The sequence below is a fragment of the Apus apus genome, chromosome 2, assembly GCF_020740795.1.
Source record: "Apus apus isolate bApuApu2 chromosome 2, bApuApu2.pri.cur, whole genome shotgun sequence".
Classification (NCBI taxonomy): domain Eukaryota; kingdom Metazoa; phylum Chordata; class Aves; order Apodiformes; family Apodidae; genus Apus; species Apus apus.
In genome coordinates this window covers 20,948,250-20,969,806 of record NC_067283.1, presented here as the reverse complement: position 1 = coordinate 20,969,806, position 21,557 = coordinate 20,948,250, and the positions used below count along the sequence as shown (strand labels likewise).

General features: G+C 37.5%; 1 protein-coding gene across 2 annotated transcripts in view; it reads left to right on the top strand.

Annotated features, from left to right (window-relative positions):
* The window catches only part of LOC127380496 (macrophage mannose receptor 1-like), a 62,072-nt gene that overhangs the window by 9,448 nt on the left and 31,067 nt on the right, over positions 1–21,557 (top strand). The window contains exons 10-24 of one of the 2 annotated variants that reach the window (XM_051609506.1): positions 1,516–1,551; positions 1,668–1,843; positions 2,475–2,542; positions 4,331–4,431; positions 4,917–5,053; positions 6,089–6,203; positions 6,789–6,985; positions 8,200–8,290; positions 9,642–9,874; positions 10,610–10,775; positions 11,795–11,947; positions 12,386–12,502; positions 12,693–12,854; positions 14,901–14,933; positions 19,787–19,960. In XM_051609506.1, coding sequence (XP_051465466.1) covers positions 1,516–1,551; positions 1,668–1,843; positions 2,475–2,542; positions 4,331–4,431; positions 4,917–5,053; positions 6,089–6,203; positions 6,789–6,985; positions 8,200–8,290; positions 9,642–9,874; positions 10,610–10,775; positions 11,795–11,947; positions 12,386–12,502; positions 12,693–12,854; positions 14,901–14,933; positions 19,787–19,960 — 1,959 coding nt within the window. The remainder of the gene's footprint in view (positions 1–1,515; positions 1,552–1,667; positions 1,844–2,474; positions 2,543–4,330; positions 4,432–4,916; positions 5,054–6,088; positions 6,204–6,788; positions 6,986–8,199; positions 8,291–9,641; positions 9,875–10,609; positions 10,776–11,794; positions 11,948–12,385; positions 12,503–12,692; positions 12,855–14,900; positions 14,934–19,786; positions 19,961–21,557) is intronic. The other variant, XM_051609505.1, reaches the window with a different exon arrangement.

The window sequence follows — 21,557 nt, the reverse complement described above, 5'->3', positions numbered from 1 at the left end:
CTCTTTAAGCAAGAAGTTTAAATAACTTTATAATTAGTTGCTTTCTAATATAAGTTGTTGGAGAAAGACAAAAATTTTGAAAACTATTTTTTCCAAATGGAGGTCAAGAGCATTAAATAACATGAGCCATGATTTTTCAATTATAGATTATGTGAATAAATAAATGTATGTATTTGTTTAAATTAGGATGCATAAATAATCCGTGTGTTTGCAAGACTTTCACAAATTGCAAGCTTTCAGAACATTAGTAATATTTTTTTCTATGTAATTTATGTAGTTAGGAGTTGTGAATTCCTTACAATACTGTTTTTTACACTAACATGGGTAAAGCTAAACCCCAAATACAATATTATTATACACCAAACATAGTTTTGTCTTGAGATTTGACTGGATTTATTGCAAATTATGGGCAATTAAAAGGGATTGGAGAAGGTAATGGGAGGTGGATGGAAGCAGGTTTGTTTTGCCTTTCTGCAGCCCTAAGGCCCCACACTGATGCTGAATGTCCCAGAGCTGGCTGAGCCACTGCTGTTTCCCATGGTGTGGGTAACAGAGGGCTTGACCAGCCCCAGGCACATCATTTGCCAGGCAGCCCAGAAGGCCACAGGGGCAGCCACAGAGAGCTGCACAGCCCTAAAGGTGCCAGATTTCCTGCCCAACACCCAGCAAACTAGTGGACAGTACTGAAACTTTTGTACGTGATATCTTCATTCTGCCAGATCAGACTTCTTTTTTTTTCCAAAGAAAAATGTTTCAGTAGAAATAAATTCTGCTGCCTTTAGAAACTGTATGAAGCCACTCTCTATTAGAGAAGACTTCAGGCTCACAGTTGTGTTGGTACATTTGGCAGCAGACACCAAGGCTGGTCACAGCTATAACAATATGGTTAAGGACAACTGATGAAACAGGCCTGGAGTGGTGCTCCAAGTTCTCCTTTAATAATATTCAGGATTCACCTGCTTTTAGGAAAGCAATTGCTCAATGCAGTGGCATTTCTTTTTATATCGGAATCAGAAATGGCTCACAGTGTACATACCCATATTTCCTTTTGCTTATAAATATTTGGGACCGGAAGAACTTTTTATAGAGCTAAAGTAAATCTAGTTGAAATTTTCTCTGTCTTGATAAGAAGACCCCTCTGGAGGCTTATGCTATATCTGCTGATGCATCAGTAAAGGGGCTGTAAAACAAAGCTTAAAGCAGTTCGGATAAATCTATTCTGGCTTACAAAATGGGGTAACAATTATTCCTGATCGCTCTGTGCAGGAATATGATTCAGCCAAAGTTATGATTTTACTGACATGAAGCACAGCTTATGATACACAATTATAATTAGATGACCACGCATATTGCATAATGTGCATAAAATTTATGGTTAAGCCTGCTTTTTAGTCAATGGCAAAGGAGTGTAGAATCCTGCCCTGTTCCTTACTCTGCTCCTTGCAGTCAGTCACAAGCTATGTGGTAAAACACACTGTAGAGATGTGTCATGCCTTCTATTTTCTTGTTTTGCAGGAGTACCATTAAAACCTGAACCAATGGACACATATGGTAGGTTTTTGCATATATTTATTAATCTTGTTATTTTTTTTTCAAAATTGTTAGTTTAATATGAGCTTTTATGTTCTACAGATATAAGATTTAAGGCTACCTTATTTATCTTCCAGCATACAAAACCACTGCAGATGGATGGGTCATATATGAAGATCAGCTATATTATATCAGCAAAGAATCTGTCTCTATGGAAAGAGCCCAAGAGTTTTGCAGGATGAATTCTGCAGACCTGGCTGTTGTTAACAGTAATAGTGAGAGAAGATTTCTAAAGAGAGTGCTTAAAGAAAATGTAAGAATCATTATGAATAGACACCTTTAAGTAGAAATGCTTTTGAAAATCTACTTGCAAAACTTGGATTGTCTCAGTAGTAGAGCCATCAGCATTTTCATTAATGAAATCTACCTGAGATGAGATCTATTAAATTCCCCCCTGAAAGTGCCCTTTGGTCCCATGGGATTTACTCCTGCTCTGTGTCAGCTGTGCTGAGGTGGTGAGGCAGGCCTGTGGGCAGAGTGACATAGGACTGTGCCAGCTCTGCTGGCTTGGGAAGCAGCTGCTATGGGAGGGAGATTTGAGGCTGGTATGTGGTGGTGCTGCAGTCCTGGATGGAAAACAAAAGACGTGCACCAGTTTCTGACTCAAGATCTGTTTCTCTCCTGCCCCATCCTAAGCACCTTCAATGCTGAAGGACTCAGCTCTGATGTTCCAGATGAAAATCTGACTTCTGGGCCTGACTGCATAACCACACCACTGTGAATAACTGTCAGCATGTGTGTTACTGCTGTCAACTTCAGTGACTACTCTGTGGGCCTATTCAATGGCACATCCTCTTCTGCTTGTTTCTCTTCAAAGATCTTAATTGTTTTGTTTTGTTTTGTTTTGTTTTTTTCTAAATAAAAGTAATACTTTTCTGTTACAGGAGAAATACTGGAGTGAGTCGACAGAATACTTCATTGGTCTAAAACTGAGCCTTGATAAAAGGTTTAGGTAAGTTAAGATGATCACTCAATATGTAGAAACAAATACAGTATTTTATGTAACTGGAGGTACTAATTGTCTTGTTTTGAAGGACTGAAGACAGTTCCACATAAAGAGTATACAGCAGAAAGAAATAGTCCTAGAATATTCTTAAGTCCAATAGTTTTCCTCAAACAGAAATAGGAAAAGAAGATTTCTTTCTTCAGTAAATACTTACTCAAAGAAAATCTTGGCAGCTGTATTCTCTATATGCACTTTCTCAAGTTTCTTTCAAATACTTGGCCTCTAAACTTGAGCAATATTTTAGCTGGATTTTATGCCTATAAACACACACACTTAAAATATGCTCCACATCATAGAGGCTACCTTCTTTATGCCTTATATCTGTAGATCACAGCTTCAGAGAGGTCCCCCAGAATTAGAAAGAAGTGGACAATGGCAACAAAAGCTGCTCCTGACAGAGGTTTTTATGGTAGCCTCTGCAAATTCCCCTTCCAGGAGAAAATTCAGCAGAAGTTTACTGTACAGCAAAATTAACAAAAAAATATTGTGAAAAAAACAATGCACAAATTAACTCAAAGCTAAAGGAAATGATACTGCAGAGCATGATACTAACACTGTGCACGTTCCCATCTGCTAGTTAGGACACATCTAGGAGTTGGAAGACTGTGTTTCTACTCTTGACGTGAAACAGATTTAGGTGAGATTTGACACTATGAGAACAATCAGACATTGGAATAATCTCCCCAGGGAAGTGGTGGATTCCCCGATACTGGACAATTGACACAAGACAAGTGTTGGGGAAGACATGGTGTTGGGCCATTTCATCTAAACCGAGTTCCTACCTAGAAAAGTTGGACCAGATGATTCTTGAAGTCCCTTCCAACCTGGATATGATTAATATATGATTAATAATTAATTTATTTTTTATTATGCCACTGTTGAGTGTCTGTAAATCACTAACCTTGACAAGGACAGAAAATGAGTGGGAAGAGAAAAGCTGCTAGTGACTGAGTCAGTGTATGATTCTAACCTCCTGATTTAGGACTCAAATTAGGGAAACAGGTCATTGTTTGGGTCCAGTAAGCATCTCCTTTATTTAGATCAAGTGGATCATCAACAATAAGAGATAGATGAGGGAGCTGAACTTGTTTTCCATTTCAGGCTAAGTGACCTAAATTCTGAAATATTTTTTAAAATGCCGTGCCAGACTTTTTTCCTTCAATAGTAATGTATTAAAGTAAAAAGCATGGAAGCTGGAAGAAAAAATGTCAGTTTTGATACTTCAGGATGTGTGGAGTACCCAGACACATGAATGGATAGAAATAACCTATGGAGATGTTTCTTTGCAGGGTAAAATCTACCAAAAAGTATTTTTGTCCTTGTTTTCATCTACAAAAACATCAGGAATGCTCAGATTGGGGAGTGTAATATTAACTACGTGATAAAATACAATGAGCTAGGATAAATAAAACTTAATATTTTTCTCTGTATTGCATGTTATGGCTAGCTGAAAAAATATCTGTTATTAAATGATGTCTGATCGTTTCTGCCCATCAATGGAACATAAACTTGATGTTTTCTTTTTCTATTTTGCAACCAGTTGTATTTTCCATATTTTTTTTCAAATTAGAATAACTGGGTAAAGAGAGGAAAATCTGTAACTGTCCTTCCTTCCAGTTTTAGCCAGTTTTACTAATGCTCATGGACCTTCTTAATTATGAGATGTTAATTAAGATTCTCATGTCTCGGTCTAAATGTATTAGTTAGTAACTATTTGTGTATCTTTTCTTTAAGCTGGATAGATGGGACTCCAGTAACCTATGTGGCCTGGGCTCCTAATGAACCCAACTTTGCAAATAATGAGGAAAATTGTGTGGTTATGTTGTCAGAACATGGTAAGTAACAAAACTAAACTCTCAGATTTCTTTCAGTTGCCTGCATGTAGATGACTGTAGCCCCCTGTGATGTCTTAGACTGTAGCCCACCCAACTGTCAGTTTCCCACAGAACCAGTGCCACAACTTTCAGCTTTCTGTAGGTACCTCACACATCCTCTCAAACAGAGAAAACAGATTGAAGTCAATTGATGACCAGAGCACTTCTTCTGAGTCACTTGCCCTTTTATCCCAGTTATTTATTCTTTTTTTTCATTTGTTAAACCGTAGCCCAGTCAATAACAGTGCTGAGAAGCTAAAGTTCATAAACATCTTCACTTTGTAAAAAATAGCTGAATGCATAAATATAGTGTGTGGCTCTTTTACTCACTTCAGTGGTCTGAAAAGCAGAGGTTAGCCTCTTTATAACTCAAAATAGGAACTGATAAATTACTGTTACAAATACTATAACATCTTGATTTGCTTATTCAATCTAATTGTTTTTAGGCTTGTGGAATGATGTAAACTGTGGTTCACCCCATCAATTTATATGTGAAAAACATAACAGTACTATTCATTCAACATTTGCTTCTTCACTGCCTCCTGGAGGATGTCCAGAAAGTTGGTTTTTCTTTAACAACAAGGTATGTCAATAAGTACCTTCAGTAAATTGTGTAGAGCTGTGGAACTGCAGAAAAGGACTGTAAAAAACATGAGGTTTTTATGATTATAAAATAAATCCAGAGAGTAATTGTTCAGTCTGAACTTGCTGGCTGGGTGGCTGAGCATTTTGGAGGTAACTATAGACATTTAACTTTGCAGAGAAATACAGGAAATGTAAATGTGTGGTCAATAAAATACAAATAACATAATTTGTGCAGGCTTAAAATACACTGTTACTATTTAAGAAAATTTCTCCTCCTCCTCTCCAGTTTTATGTGTTTATTTATGTTAGGAACTGAAATTTGTAAGAGTCAGTCTTGAAAAAAGAGCCTTCCAGGTGGAATAATTTAAGGAGAATATGTTTGAACAACCCCTTTGGTTTCTACAGGGTTCCCAGAACTCTGAGTTCAGAAAGAGGATGCCAAACTACAATTGTTTTCAACATAGTTCTACTTTCAGAGATGGTCTGGATGTCCTCATTGATGTAGCAGAATTTGTACTCATTTGACTTGAAGCTCCATTTGCCAAAGTTTGTTTTGTCTGCTTTGTATACACTGGGCTACTATTGCATCCTCAGAATGTTAGGTCAATGTGTGAAAGGATATTTCATACTCTTGGGTGGGATGAACTGTCATAAATAACCACAGTCACTAGAAGCAGGACAAGGCACAGTAGCTGCAGCTGTGTCACCCAAAGCGACATTTTCTTGGTTTTAAGTGATCCCACTGTTACTGCAGGTAGCAGGCAGAGGAAAATGTAAAAAGAGGTTATGTACTTGACATCACTGAAATCAGTTCAGATGATATTAGACTTCTGGATTACACCTTGTGTAATGAGAAGGGCTAAATAACAATCTGGCTAGACATACATACTTTCCACTTTTGAGCTTTGTCACTTATTCTAGCCCTGATTTATTTTTCTGGAGAAATCTATTTTCTATAGATAATGGATATTGCTCACATGCAACGATTCCAATCTTTGCTAGTTTGAATGAAGTGTTTGGTTTTTTTCCCTAGTGTTTCAAAATATTTGCTTCAGATATAACAAGAAATCTCATGTGGCATGCTGCACGAGACGCTTGTATCAATTTGGGAGGAAACCTGGCTACCATACCAAATGAACAAGTGCAAGGTACATGTATGGGCTCTATTGAGAGGAAAAATATTACTCTCCCACTAAAGAAACTGCTAGGCTCTCCAATACAGATTACAGAAATATCTGTTGAAAATTGCATATTATATGGGTTAGTTTACACTTGATTTTAACTCAAAAGTGTGAAACAGTATCTAAAGTATTGCATAAAAGAAATAAAGCAGGTGTTTCTAGTTCTTTCAGGTGCTCAGTTTTCATAAAACTTCTAGTCTGTTAGGAGTGTGGTTGCGCAGATCTGTCAAACTCAGAGGCATTTGTATTTTCTCTCTCTCTCACTGGCAATATGATTTGCCGGAATACTACATGTGCATACACAGTGGTGAAGGGGACTTTTTCTGAGCTGCTCCAGAACTTTCTTTTTATTTATTTTTTTCAGCCTTAATGCTTGTGTAACATATGTTCCTACAAGTGCTTATCTACACATTTATTTAAAGGCAGATGAGCTATGTAGTGGGAAATGTTATCTTTTTAATATGGCCCCAGTTCTTGGTTTTTGCACATTTTTCCTGTTTTGGGTAAATCAGGATAAACTTTCCTTAATGAGAAGTTTTTGCTTCCCTCCAGCTTTCCTCTTCTATCATTTAAAGGATGCCATTACAGATGTTTGGATTGGGATGAATGATATCAACAAAGAGTCCGAATTTCTTTGGACAGATGGAAGCACTGTTTCCTACACCAACTGGCTTAATGGTGCACCAGAAAAGAAACAAAGCTACTATGACTACTATGATGCTGAAATATTGACAGACATCACTATGGAGGTACAGGAAATTTAACCTGTATATCTTAGGCAGCTAGTTGATTTCCCTAAAAGAGAATTTACAGCATCAATAACAAGATGCTGAAACCAGTTGTTTTCTAAGCAGAAAGGGTCTTAGCAAATCACTGGATAACCAGTTCAAATACAAAAAATATATTCGGCAGAGGTTCTGAAGAATGACTTTGTGCTTTCCATTTGACATTGCAAAATACCAGTTCTGTAAAACAAGCTTGAAGATGCATATATTCCATCAGTCCCTCCCCAAGCTGCATTACCAAAAGCATTCAAGTTGCAACACCAAATTTAGAAAAGTTATGATAAGCCAAAATTAAGATTGTTGGTGCAACATTAATTTGTCTGTCTATATGTCCCATTCTTGCCTAATGTGCTCCCCCACTGTTTTGCTAATTTCTGATGGTACAAAATGATATCTTCAATAAAAGGGCTACTGCTCTGCTGAAATTCAATTTCTTTTCCAACCAAAGGAGGGAAACTTGTAGAAGAAATGATAGGCAGATAGCAACTGGAGATTTTTAACATCTACCATCAGTGTACCTGCTTATGACTAAAACTTGTTTAAATTAGCATAAGAGATAAAAATGGATGAAATGTTGAAATATGGTCACAGCCAATCCTGAAATCAGGGCAGTAATGAAGCAATTAGAAATAAGGAAGTAAAGGCAAGATTGGGTTGTTACTGAAGACCTCTAATAGTAATAACTTGATAATGACTGAAAACAACTAGTAAAACGTAATTGCTGTCTGTAAGATAGTCTGCTTCAGTTAAGGTAAATCTAGACCAGTACTTTAATACTAGTTCTTTTATCATTTTTTCTCATAGATGGGAAAATTCTTCAGCAGTTCTACATAACTGTAAATCAGAACTGAGAGGACACATTCTAGGTACCCTAGTCATATATGTATTAGTTAACAGATTCTTAATAAAACTGATAGGATTGGTTTTTTTTAGACACCTTTCTTTCAGACCTTTACTTGAACCAGTGGAAGCCTGGTTCAAATTTAAGGGATCACTAACAAGTACCAGGTCAAGCTGTTTGGCAAAAGCTTAGAAAACTTGTAATAATTACCTAGATGCTCAATGAGCACTTCTCCCATCCTCTTTGCCATCAGGCTTACACTAGGAATATAGAAGATTCAGCTCAGCACCTCCTGATCACCTTTTGTAATGACTGTGCATTTTCCCCTCTCCTTCAGACAGATTGTGTCTTCATCATTAAGTCAGAGGGGAAATGGAGAGATGACACTTGTTACAACGAGAGAGGCTACATATGCCAGATGAATTCACGTGAGTACTGTTTAATCCAGTCTCCTAAATAGAATAAATATCTCCATTAGATAAGCTGAATATCTAAACCAAGGTGATTTCTTTCAGTTTTGAGTTTCATTCCGAGTCTCTCAGGCTTTCAGAGCTCCACCAGTCTTAAGGCTGTACTGTTTTAAAAGTACAATTTTTTTTTTCCCAGAAATTTGTGGAGAGGAACCACTATCTTAATTAGGGATTTGTACCTAAATAATGAATATTAGAGAATAATAAATTGAAATAAATTTCTTCTTAGTAAAATATGAGGCTTTCAGGCATCCTCTTTAAGTTAAGTATAAAACCATGCCCTTATAATAATCTCCATATACTCCTGGCTGTCTCTGAGCAGGGCGTTTAATCCTCTCTCAACATTTCTATTGAATGCCATATGATGTCTATTAAAATATACAGCCTCTTGGCTGTGTCTTTATAGTTGAAGGATACAGATTTTTTACACCAAAGTAAGTAATGAATATTGACTCTTCTGCTATAACACTGTAATTATCCAAATCCCTGCTTCCCAGCCATGTAACAGGAGTACAAAATGCAAAACACAGATAAAACAGTTTTGCGTCAACTTTATCACAGCGTTAGTAAAAACTGCCCCATCCTTTCACTCATGTCCTGCAGCCTGCTCACTGCAAGCATAGCCAACTGGCTTGTAAAAACCCCGTCTTCCTGCACAGTAAACATACAGCCTTTGGGAGGCATTTTTAGCCTGTTTAATTCCAGCTACAGCTGTTCTTTATACATTTACAATACCAAGGGTGGAAACAGACACTGCCTGACCCAAATGTGCAGATAATGTTCATGCAGCACTTACAGACAGCCTAATGACTTGGAATCAACAGCGAGTGGTGTTCAATTAACATCAAGTATCAATATCTCAGACTGTGATAACAGGGTACAACAGTAAATGCCTTAAACATCCAGTCCTAAGTCCTCTACAACACTGCTCTGAAATAAGTGTATGCTCAGATATCCAGATTAAGTAAAAATATCTTAAAGCACGGGAACTAAAATGTCCGATTTATGAGCCTAAGTCTGCATGAGTCAGGCCAGGCACACTCTCTACTTCGGGGCATCCAGGCTTTCCCTCTGCTTTTTAAATTAACAAAATTTGGTTCATGTTTTACAGCAATAATCTGTTTGTTTGTTTTTGTTTTGGGTTTTTTGTGTTTTGTTTTGTTTTGTGGTGGGTTTATTTTAATTAACACTTTTTCATGAGCTTAGATTAAGATTTTGATTTACAGCTAATACTGGAGCTTTTTGGTGTCTTCCATGCTGGAGATGAGTGGTGTGGACTGAATTCCTCCATTCAGTTTTTTCTCCCTAGTTACCACCCAGTATGAAGTACCAACAACAAATCCATCCTCTGGCTTTGTCCGTTATGGTGACAGTAGCTACTCAATCATCTCATCTGAAATGCAATGGGAAGAGGCCAGAAAAAATTGTCAAGATAAATCTGCAGAACTTGCCAGCATTTCAGATGCCTACATTCACTCCTTCTTGTGGATCCAGATGTTGAAATATGGAAAACCTGTATGGATCGGTCTAAAGAGCAGTCCTGTAAGTGCTGGACAGATGGGAGTTGCAGGCTCTTGGTGAGCTCTCCTGCTCTTTATGTACCTGCTGGGTGCCCAGTTTTTAACAGTGCTGAAAAAACTGTACTCTGAACACTGTATACATGCTTATATTTCAAGTGGTCTTGTTAGAGTTACTCAAAGACTTTCATGCACCAAATGAAGTGAAGGGTCACAGAAAAGGTTAAGCAGGAAGCAATAGGTGGAAGCAGGAAGCTCTAGAAATGGTGAAAGAAAGAAAGGTGCAGAGTGAGAGTCACAAGCCAGGATGTGCAGCTACCATGAAGCAGCCATTGGCCATTCTGACAGTCTAAATTCCTGCTAGATAGAGGGCTGCTGATAACTATTATTATAGTAATAAAAGTTATTGTGAGTATTAGAGAGAAATGTTAAGGTTACGTTGACTGTTTAATGTTAAATAACCCTTACTCCCAGTTTTAATTTAAATAAAGCAGAGCAGAGGGAATGAATTCTCTGTAATTTCTTCTCTTGATACAGGATTTACTAAATGACTTAAGAAGGACTCATTTGAGTTTCTCACCATGTTCTTGCATAACTCAGAGCACCCAGTGTTATTGTTTTGAACAGTGAATAGTGCTTACAAATCAGAGTAGCAAAGGGCTTTTTTTTCCTGAAAAACTTAAATAGACATAGGACACTATGTTTATTTGTCAGAGCTTCTTATGTAAATAAACTGTCCCTAGAACTGCTTTTTTTTCAGACTGGCAGCTATCACAAATGGACAGATAACTGGAAAACCAGGTACACAAAATGGGCAGCAGAAGAACCAAAGGAGAAAAATGCTTGTGTCTACCTAGATCTTGATGGTACTTGGAAAACATCATCCTGCAATGAAAGCTACTTTTCAGTTTGTAAGACTTCAGATGGTAAGCAAAATAATGACACAATTTTAAAGACACATTCCTAATTCTATTAGTCTTACTAATCCTAAAGACTTTGCTTTGGCTTGGGCTAAAACCCTCAGAGGAGTATGTTTCAAGATACTGCCTACCTCCCCGTAGAGTTTGGAAGTTTGCTATTGGATGGTATATGAATTCAGGCACATGAAAGCCTCTTGTACAAATGGATCTGGCTGCACTGCTTTCATGATAGTCCTAACTATGTAAGATGAAGCTCGATCTTCAAGGTATTTCGCTCTTTCTGAGATGTGAGCATAAATCACACTTCTGATTGTGTGTAATATAAATAAGTGCTGGGAACATGCACTGACTGTATGGGCTGCAGCTGGAGAAGTTCACACACAGGTGTCACTGAACCAAAATGCAGGACAGAGTTTTGATTCTGTTCACTGTTGCTAAAGCTAAAGCAGTTTTTATGTAAGTGTGGGAGCCGTGGGAAAGTGAATGATACCTTAACTCTTTGTAGAGGTATGCAGAGGTATGTTTGTTTGTAGAACTTGTAGAATTGTGTTGTTTTCCCTCCTTGAGGTTTTAAAAATTCATATTATAGCCTGTTCCTGCTGTTAGATACAAGATAGATTTTGCCACTTGAAAGTGGCTTCCAACTTAATCTTTCCAGCCTTAAATTTGCTCTGCATATGCAGAGTAGACTGATACAACTGAATTAGAGTAGCACATGTGATCAGATCTAAACCATTCCTAAGGGTTTGCTTTCCTCATAGTGCTGCCAAGGCAGTTAGTTAGATACTGCAGGATGTGATTTATTTCCTTGTCCTAAAAAATGTAATTGGACAAATAAGATGTTTAACACTCTTGAGTCCCTCAGCCTCCCTGTTTTCTGAGCTGAGGCCCTGTAGGAATAGTCCAGAGTAAATGCCCAGATAGTTAAAGCTGGGTAAGAAAAATCTCACCCTTTCTACACATATATTTTACCTTATGGGCTACTCGTAATGCAATATCAATTTCATATCATATGGTTTCTCTAGCTATGGCTCCTACTGACCCTGCTCAGCTGCCCGGAGACTGCCCTGAAGCACCAGAACTCCGAGCTTGGATCCCTTATGGTGGCCACTGCTACTACCTCGAAGCATCAGCTGGGACAAGCTGGGCAGTGGCCTCCTTAGAGTGTGCTGAGCTAGGTGAGAGTCTTCATCATCAACTGACATGATGTGTACAAAAGTTTATAAAAAACTCACATAAAAATATAAACATGATTAAAAAATGATAAATAGAAATACTTTATTTACCTACTGAGCTAATCAGACACAATGAAAATAAACTGGCACAAGCAACTCTGTGGGGCCATCTGTCCTCCCAGGGGCTGCAGCCTCTCCAGGTAAGGAGCTCCCTGTCAGCTCCCAGCTTCTGGGTCACCATCCTGGGGATTGTGGGTGTGGGCCATGGCTACTAAGCACCTCCCAGGCTCTGTCATTGGCAAAAGGCAATGAGGGGGATGCCAGCAGAGTAGCATGCATAATACTTTCAAAAGTTTTGTTGTTTGTGCAGGCTTGAAAGAAGGGTTCTTTGCGATAGTTGCTCACATAGGTAATGGTTATTTGTTTGCTAATGCCTTTCAGGTGCTACCTTGGTTTCAGTAGAAAATATGGATGAATCTGACTTTCTGATCCATACAATACAACCACTTGGAAATAAAGTGGGAGGCTTCTGGATAGGACTTTACCGAAATGTGGATGGTAATGTCATACTTTCAATATTTAATTTAGAAATGTTTTCCTAATATGAGAAAACTAAGGATAATTGTATTTTCACAAAAACTGAAGTGGTCTTTGCTGAAAAGTGGATTACTATTACATTTTTAAAGTAATTTGCTGAATGAAGGAGTAAAAATATACGTTTTGTTTTGTGCTGTACGTTTCTCTTTAGGACAGTGGGTGTGGCTAGATAATGCTGTGCTGGACTTTGTCAATTGGGAGGAGAAAGAGTCCAGTGTGGAGCATCACTGTGTTGAAATGACTGCACCATCTGGTTACTGGGACAACTCTGATTGCTCTTCTGAAAAAGGATTTATCTGCAAAAAACCCAAAGGTAAGCCTTCAGTGACTCAGACCTCAGAGACAGAGCAGATCTATTTACTAGTAACTGTTATAGCACCCCACACGTCTGGAAGTTGTTTCTGACAGTTTCATTTGGCATATCTCACTTTTCTAAACATTTGTAATTGCCTGTTTTTGCACTCTGTGAGCTCTTCACATCACTGTCTGCACTCACATGGGAATATGGGAATGTGCTGTATACATCCTAGCTTGAGAATGAGACTTTCAGAAAACTTTTCAATATCTAACACAGGCATTGGTGTTGCATCTGTCAAACACTAGTGCAAACTCACAACTTTTCCAGGGACTAAGTATTGGAACAGTTATTACCCTTACAAGGAATAAATGCAAATAATCAAGCTTTCTTTGTAAGTTTGTTGTACTCAAAAAATGTATTACTGCACAATGTCAAAATTTGGCTTAATTTTGGGCTTCATTCAATAACCTTAAAATCAGCAATGCATAAGGGATACTAAAAGGCCAGCTGTTTATGTTGCAATAATAATATAAGGAGTACTTCCCTACTAAATGAAAATTTCAAGACATTACAGAAGCTGTCTTATCAGCATTTCTGGAAAATTTCATGCAGTGCTGTATATGCCAGACTAATATTTCAGAGGTAAAAACTCACATATGGTATTCTCTAGTGGAGAGACAAAATATATATAACTATCTGAAAGAGAGCACTAACATTTCATTCTCTTAAGTCAGGTTTTAAAATCAATCTTACCTGAATAATGGCAGGTTGACATCTTTAAACTTTCATACTTTCATCTTTAGTGACTGTGAGATCAGGTTTAATTTTCCAGCTTTCGCATTGTTCATTGTCCCCAGTGAATCATGGGAAACATCTCCATCCTATGCTGAAAGCCTCATTTCTTGTGTAAAAGAATTTTTAAGATTCCTTTGTTCAGATGAAACGTCGAAAGGATGTGATTTCAGTACTTCAGAAGACACAGTAGTTCACAGAAAAATAATTGAAAATCTGAGGTTGGCTTTTAATAATTTTGCAAACATAGTCTTTAATTAAAAAAAGCAAACTGAAATGTACCAAGAAACAGTAATCTCTCATGCACTTAGTTTTCTTGCTTAAATCAGCAAATGGACATGGCAGTAAATCAGTTAATACCCATTAAAGATGTTCTAAGAGTATCCAAATTATATTCCATCCCATATAGTACAAAAATAATGAGGAAACACTAAAATCCACTAATTGAATTATAAGATGCTCTCATACGTAATAATTTCCTGCCTTAGTAGGGGATCCTCTTGCTTCATTCCTAATAATTTTACATTATGCTCTGCTTTTATTTCATTTTATGTTTTTTTTTGCCTTTATAATTTCTCCCCTGGATAGCAAGTGTGTTTGCAAACTGTAATGCAACAAAGCCAAGAGGAGAAATATTTTCTTGGTAATTTAGGGAGCTTTGACTCAGAAGAGTTTTTCTTACATTATAAGAACATCCAATATGCTTAATTTTTCTGAGTGTCAAACATTTTTTGCATGTCAAAAAGTTATTTTCTTTTTCTCTGTCTCTTTCTTATGCATAAGCAAGTTGAGAGATTACAGCCTTGATTCAGAGGGCATTTATCCAGGGAAGACATTCAAGAATCTTAAATTTAATTGTAACAGAATCATTCTGGACATGCAGAGCTCTGCAAAATGTGCTACATGAAGTTAATCTGCAGAGTTGTACATTGTGCTCTTAGTAAAATAAAATAAATATTTAAGGAGAAATGTGAGAAGATATTTTCAAATGAACATAGAAAATAATAGGTATTTGAATGTTGGTAGATATAAAAACAATATAAATTTTTAAATGATTGAATATTATGGTTTGGTAAAGTGAAATGGGAAGGTAGAACCTCAGGAACATTTTTTTTGCCTCACTTATGTTGTCTTTTATAACAGACATATATGTTATTAATGAAATAGTAACACTTCAGGGGCTTTTGTTCCTGTATAAGTCTAGCAAAATAGTAAAACTTGTAAATTCTAATGAAGTGTCATATTGTTTCTCTTTGATATTAATTGAAGTTGAGCCAAGTGAGAGTCCTGTACAGCAAAAAGGTAAGAGCTTTCATAAGAAAATTAATAAAAACCTGAATAAAATAAACACTTATAATAAGTTTTCCCAAATTGTCCCCTTCCAGAGAACAAGTCCTGCTGTGATTTCCTGGGATACATGTTTACAAATCACACAGGGTAATCCCATGGTGCCTTTTACATGCACATAAACACTTGTGTTCTTGGTGGGCTGGACTGCTGCCGGGCTAACCCCGAACTGACCAGCTCAACAGAGATCCAGCTTGTGACTAACTTTGAGGACAGGCACAGAGAGCTTTAAATAGACTGTTAAAACCTATGTAGATATATATGTAAATTTATTTCATACATACTTTTGTAATTAATTTAACATTAGAATATTGAAAATATATTTTTCAAATAATTAGTATTCCATATCCATATCTAAAGCATGCATTTGCATTGAGTTTTTACAAGCATGCATTATATATTGCTGTGATCCAGATCCACCAAAACAATGTTAGCTTTGGTAACAGGGACCAGGCTACTGATCAGCAACCACTCAGGGCTCAGATTTCCACTGAACAGACTCCAAGTTGGGGCAGGAGAGAACATCATCTTGTTTTTCATATTGTATGTGGAACAAAAATTACCAAGGCTTCTTACAGTCTAATGCATTCATTTCAGGCAAGGAAAAGACTCACCCACCCTTTCATCTTTCTGTTTGGCCACTCATTTTCTTGGCTATTCTTACTCTTTTTGGAGCTGGCATGTCAGTTTACTTCTACAAGAGAAAAAGGCAAAGACAACTATCAGCAGATTCTGGCAATGACACACTTCTAGAATGATATGTCTGTGACTGAAGAATTGGTGAGAATGGGTCCTGTGGCATGTACCAATGCAGAGGAACAAGAAATTGCTGAAATTAAAGAATGTCTCTCTGTTAAAACTTTTTAGTGAGGATATCAGGAATCTTAAATATAATCCCTTTTCTCCTTTTACACCAGCAGCCTCTTTTGTATCATGGATATTTCACAAAATCAGAATTAGTGGATTAATATTATAGTTTTGTAACAGTCAGGATATTCTCAAGTGCCTCAGCAAAAGCACGAAGGCTAAAATCTTGTCAACAACAAAATAAAGTACTGAAAAAGGACCATAAAAGTCAACTAGTGAGAATGAATGTTCAATGAAGTGTGATTACTATTTAGAATTGTATTCCTATGATTTTGTGGACACTGCAAAGAATAAAAAAAAATAAAACTGCTGAACTCTGTTGCAATCTTAGACTTGTTTTGCCCCAAAGACTCTACTAGAACAACACTTTTATTGTTCCTTATAACTATAACACTTATAAGATGGTGTTTCATATACTTACTCTGGGAAAGAAAACCTTATTTTCTTTTTCTGCTGTGGAAAATGTAGTTAATACCAGCAAAGGATATGAAGGTCAACTGTAAGTTTTTGCATTTTTTCAGTTTTATATGATTGCAAACTGTAGCATTAAAATACTCCTTGAACTTGTGTTCTTCCTTTTTGTTAATACCTTGAAATAAATAAAAGGAATCAAGTGAGAAGAAAGAGGAAGGAAGGTGCTCCTGTCCATGCAATAACTCTGTTAATAACACAGAGGGCTTCTCTCCCTGCCATTTTGAATTCAGCTTGAATAAGCACTTGCCATTTTTAAATGTGAGAAAAGGGAACTGAAAACTAAGGAGTGCAACAGATTATACCGTACTAGGAATCTGCAGGAAGACTGTTTAAGATGTCAGAAATACGATGGAAAGCAGTGCAAAACAGCATATAGGTGAGCTTCAGTTATAATTTAGACACTTAATATTTTAGGGGGAAGAGTGCTTAACCCCAGCAAGCAATGTGCCTTCTTTAGGCTGCACAGGCTCTACTGAGCAAGTTGGGAAGTTTACATAAATAATAACAAAAAGTAATGAAGTTTATATTCTTTGTGTTTTCTTGCTGTAAATACAATAAAGAATTTAGCACACTGGTAAGAACATGTTATTTCACAAGGGAAAAGCAGCATGCAGGACACTGGCCCCCAAATTTTATAACAGGCATCAAGCTGGTTGTTCATGTGAAAGGGGCAGCTCTGAAGTACTCGATCCTACCAGCCTATCTCAGTGTCTGCACTGATTTACCCCCATTGCTCTGCAGCCTTGAGGAGCTGAATCCTCACAAGCATCTGTTTAGACAAGCATTGCACTAGCTTGTCATCCAGTTTGAGCTGGAACACAGCTGGCACTTTGAGAGGCGGAGAAGGGAACTAGGCCGTAATTGCATCCTCCAGCTATTTTCCCTTGGGATCTTCTCTCTGGGAGCCATTTCATTTTCTGATTGCAGACATATCTGAAATATGGTTTCACTCAGTACACTCAGCTTCAATTTCTCTTCCACCCCACTGTTGTCTGTGGCATCACTCAGCTTTATGATTTTGGGCTACTCTTGTTCGCCTTGCTCACACTAATCCCTCTAATGTCACCTGCAAATCCAACAGCAATTATTAAACAATTTATTAAATTCCTACTTTTACAGAAATCCAGAATTTTTTTTCTGAAAATGTTTTATTCTCTTAGTACTTCCTAACAATTAAGTACTTTCTAAGGTCTTGCAATAATTTCCTCTAACACCTTATGAAAAATTAAAGATAATTACTTTTCATATTACATCTGTTCAGCCTCCATAGAAGTGACTATTTAACTTCTTGCTTTTTTCAGTTTTATTTTCACAACTTCTTTAAATTTCAGTGATGTAAATAAACAGAAGGAACAGTAGGACTTGTCTGCATATGAATATTTGCCAGAACAGCCTTTCAGCATAGTTGCACAAGAATTGCCATGCTAAGATAAATGTTCAGAAGAAGATGAAGTTTATTCACAGATTAAAAGTTTTTTCAATTTACCTTACATTTGTCTTTGTCCTGGAACATCCTCATTAGGAATTTTTCAGACAGATTAGCACACTTTTCTGCTTGAGAAATGTGTTCCAGGCAAAAGTTTCCCTCTGGTTACAAGGAATTTTCCCAGTAGGCTATAGCACTGAACAACTTCACTTCTCTCAGATCTTCAACGAGTAGTTACAAACAGCCCAGCCTCAAACTGTGATCAAAGCAAGCAGGGTAACAGTGCAGGGAAAAATAGCAAAACTAGCCCTCAAAGTGAACAGGAATTCATAATGCACTGAATACGGCAGATCCCGTAAAACTTGCTTGCTTTCTTCTGGATACACAGAGTGATGACATTATTGTGATGTGCTGAACCACTGGGGTTTTGTCTTCCTTTCTTTCTGAGATGTAAGGGTTAAAGCAGAGAGTGAGTTTTTAATCAGTGATATTTCACTGCAGGTTCTTGTCACTAGCACTCAAACTGCTTTTTTAGAGGTTTGTCCTCTGTAGCACCTCAACAATGGACCCATATATAATACCAGTAAAGTCCCAGAGAAAGAAAAATGTCACCACTTGTAGTTTCTCTATCCTTCAGTTTTGGAAGTAACTCATTCTTCAAAAAGAGCAGTGTTTGCAATGTGCATTTGAGTTATTTCAGAATACCATGTGACAGGATATTTCCTTATTTAGAGTACAGAGGTTTATCCATCAACCCTTTGACACAGAGAAGGACCTGTCACTGTCCTCACTCAGAAGGATTTTATACACTGCCAGTCTTACATTCTAGCTTTTGATAGAGGAATGAAAAGCAAGTTACATTTGCAATGAATTTCTCCAGGTTCCTAGCTTTTCTTTCCCTCGTGCATGGTCCATTACAGTCACTGGGTAAGTTTCCTGTTGGTTTTGTGTTAAACTAGATATGCAAATGCTTTTTCTTGGGCAGCTTTACAGTTTTAATGCATAGATAGATTATTTTGTATTTTTGTATTTGTGATCAGATCTGACCCATGATGTAAAGAGTTTGTTATGTATTATAAGTCAACATCCTTGGATGTGTCTTCTAGTCTGAAGATGTGTATCACTTATGCGTATAGCTATAGGGAAAAATGGTAAAGCATTAATGTATGTAGAACCGGGCAGATTAATGTCTTTTCATGAATGTGAACTTGAGAGCATATACAAGAAATGTCAGCATAAAAGAACACTCCTGTAACACTGTGGTGGTTTAAAAAATGAAGCATTTCTAACCTTAGAGAATTTGAGCTGAGGGAGAATCTGCAAGACCTATCCAAGTGCAGAAATGTGCAATGGAAACCTAAAATACTGTGTAAATATGCTCATGACAACATGGTCTGTGTTATCTCTGGTCAGCTATCCTTTTTCTTTAAATAGTTAGTGAAAAGATGGACTGATAAAGCAAACCCATTGAGCTGTACAGAATACAACAACATAAAGTAATTGTCTGAGATTTACTTGTGTTTATTCTGTCTTCAGGAACCACAGATTCATAGAACCATAGAACTATTCAGGTTGGAAAAGACCCTTGGGATCACTGAGTCCAAGCATCATCCCTACTCTACAAAGTTCTCTCCTAAACCATATCCACCAACACCACATCCAAACGATCCTTAAACACATCCAGGAATGGTGACTCAACCACCTCCCTGGGCAGCCTATTCTAGTGTCTAAGCACTCTTTCTGTGAATTTTTTTTTCCTAAATTATCATCAACTTATCATCAAAGAATTTGGCTTGCCTGCAAAGTAGAGATATCAAACTCCAAATGCAGTATTCAAAACCCAGATTTTACTAACACAACATTTTATTTAAAATCTTTAGCGACACAAGGGGTAAAAATGATAGAATATAATTTTAAAAGATGGTGTGACCTCTCAGTTTAGATATACAGATATACCAATACCTAGATCCATTACTAGAAAGTAATATTTATTATTTTATTATTATTTTCATACATCCTCTTAACACTTTCTTCCCCCTAGCAATCTTTACGTTACAAGGAAATGCCAATGGACAGCTGTGTGTATTTCCTTTCAAATATGAAGGCAAAGAGTACAATGAGTGCACAGATGCTGGTAGACCAAATGGCTGGCTCTGGTGTGCCACAACTGCAGACTTTGATGCTGATAAACTGTATGGATTTTGTCCACTAATAAGTAAGTCCTGCACTTTATTAATTGACTTGTCAGGAAGTGTTGTTGAGAAAGACATCTGTTGAGCTACCAGGTTAATTTCCAGCTGCCAATTACACACCTTCAGGACAAACCTTGTCAGAGCAGCCCCAGTGAAAATCATCTGATTGATCAATAGCCCCAGTAGCCAGGTGCTCCCTCTCTATTGAGTGGAGAGGAAGAGGTGCCTCTGGAGTGTTGTCCAGCCCAGCCAGGGTCTGACTCACCTGCTGGAAGCTGCCGGCGGCGAGGGAAGCGAGCAGTCCAGAATCAATGTGATTGATAAAGCAAGCTCCGATTTATTGAATACACAGTGTTACTTTTATACCCTTTTCCAAACCTACATGTAGTGAATTCATTGGATAGTAACTACTTGTAGTGAATTCATTGGATAGTAACTACTTGTAGTGATTTCACTGGACGGTAACTACTTGCAGTGAGTTTACTGGATAGCAACACACATCTGAATTCCAGGGTTCTTCCTTGTTTTCTATTATTCTACTTCTCTACCTTGTCCTTGAGTTAGTTTAAGCTAACAGAGACATTGTTTATACTTGTGTTAGGCTAAAAAAAGAGATTGCTTGTACAGCTGCTATTTGTGTTACACTCTCAAGGCCTCTCGCGGAGATAGCAAGGGCCCATGGCCCTGCTGCTCAAGCCATTCTGCAACAGGAAGTGAATGTCTCTTTTGTGGACCAGAGAGGGGAGGAGGCTCCCTGATGTCTCATTTTCTGTAACTCCAGTGCATGGCATGACCAGCATGAATTTAGACTGATACTTTCGATTAAAAAAATTACTGTTGCTGTTTATACCTCAGACAAGTCCTGCAGGTCAATTCTCACTGCTAGATACTGTTTTCTCTCCTTAACATCCATTTCCACTCTTGTTCTTGACTCATATTCCCAGCCTACACAAAAATGCTGCTGTTTAAATGATCCTCCTCTCCCATGTTTGTACTACCTTCTGCACCTCACCTGTGTTTGGACTCCTCTGCCTCAGCACACAGATCTCTTAATTTTTCTCACCAACTGGCTTCCCAAAAACACAACAGTTTCACAAGGTTTGGGGAGCTTTTCTGCAAACAAAGACTGCACCTGACGTGCACATAGGTGCTCCAAAGACTGCTTTTACAGCTCCTTGGGCTGTCAAGGGCCAGATTCTGCTGTTTTTGAAAAGGCTGCTTCTCTTGATGGTGAGCTAAGAGGGAGTTTCTTGCCCTATGAGGATGAAGAGCCTCTAGGGATATAGTCCATCTACACACTTGCTTTTCTCCTCTGACTTCACCCTGGAATCTCTTATATTCACTAAACAGATAAGGTTGGTTTACCTAGTGCTACATTTTGTGTAAAAGTAAATTTAAAAGTAAATACTGGAAACACATTCACTCCCTTCTAAAAACTTAGAAGGTTGAAAAAAAAATTCTAATTACAAAAAAATAAATACAGTTTTAAAGAAGCTATGCCTATTCTGATTTCAAGTTTTCTGGTGCTTATAAACCAATGACAGCATATGGTTAATACTGTTCCTTTTTAGAGACTTGCATCATTACATACTTCATTGGCTTTTGGTTGATGCAATGTCA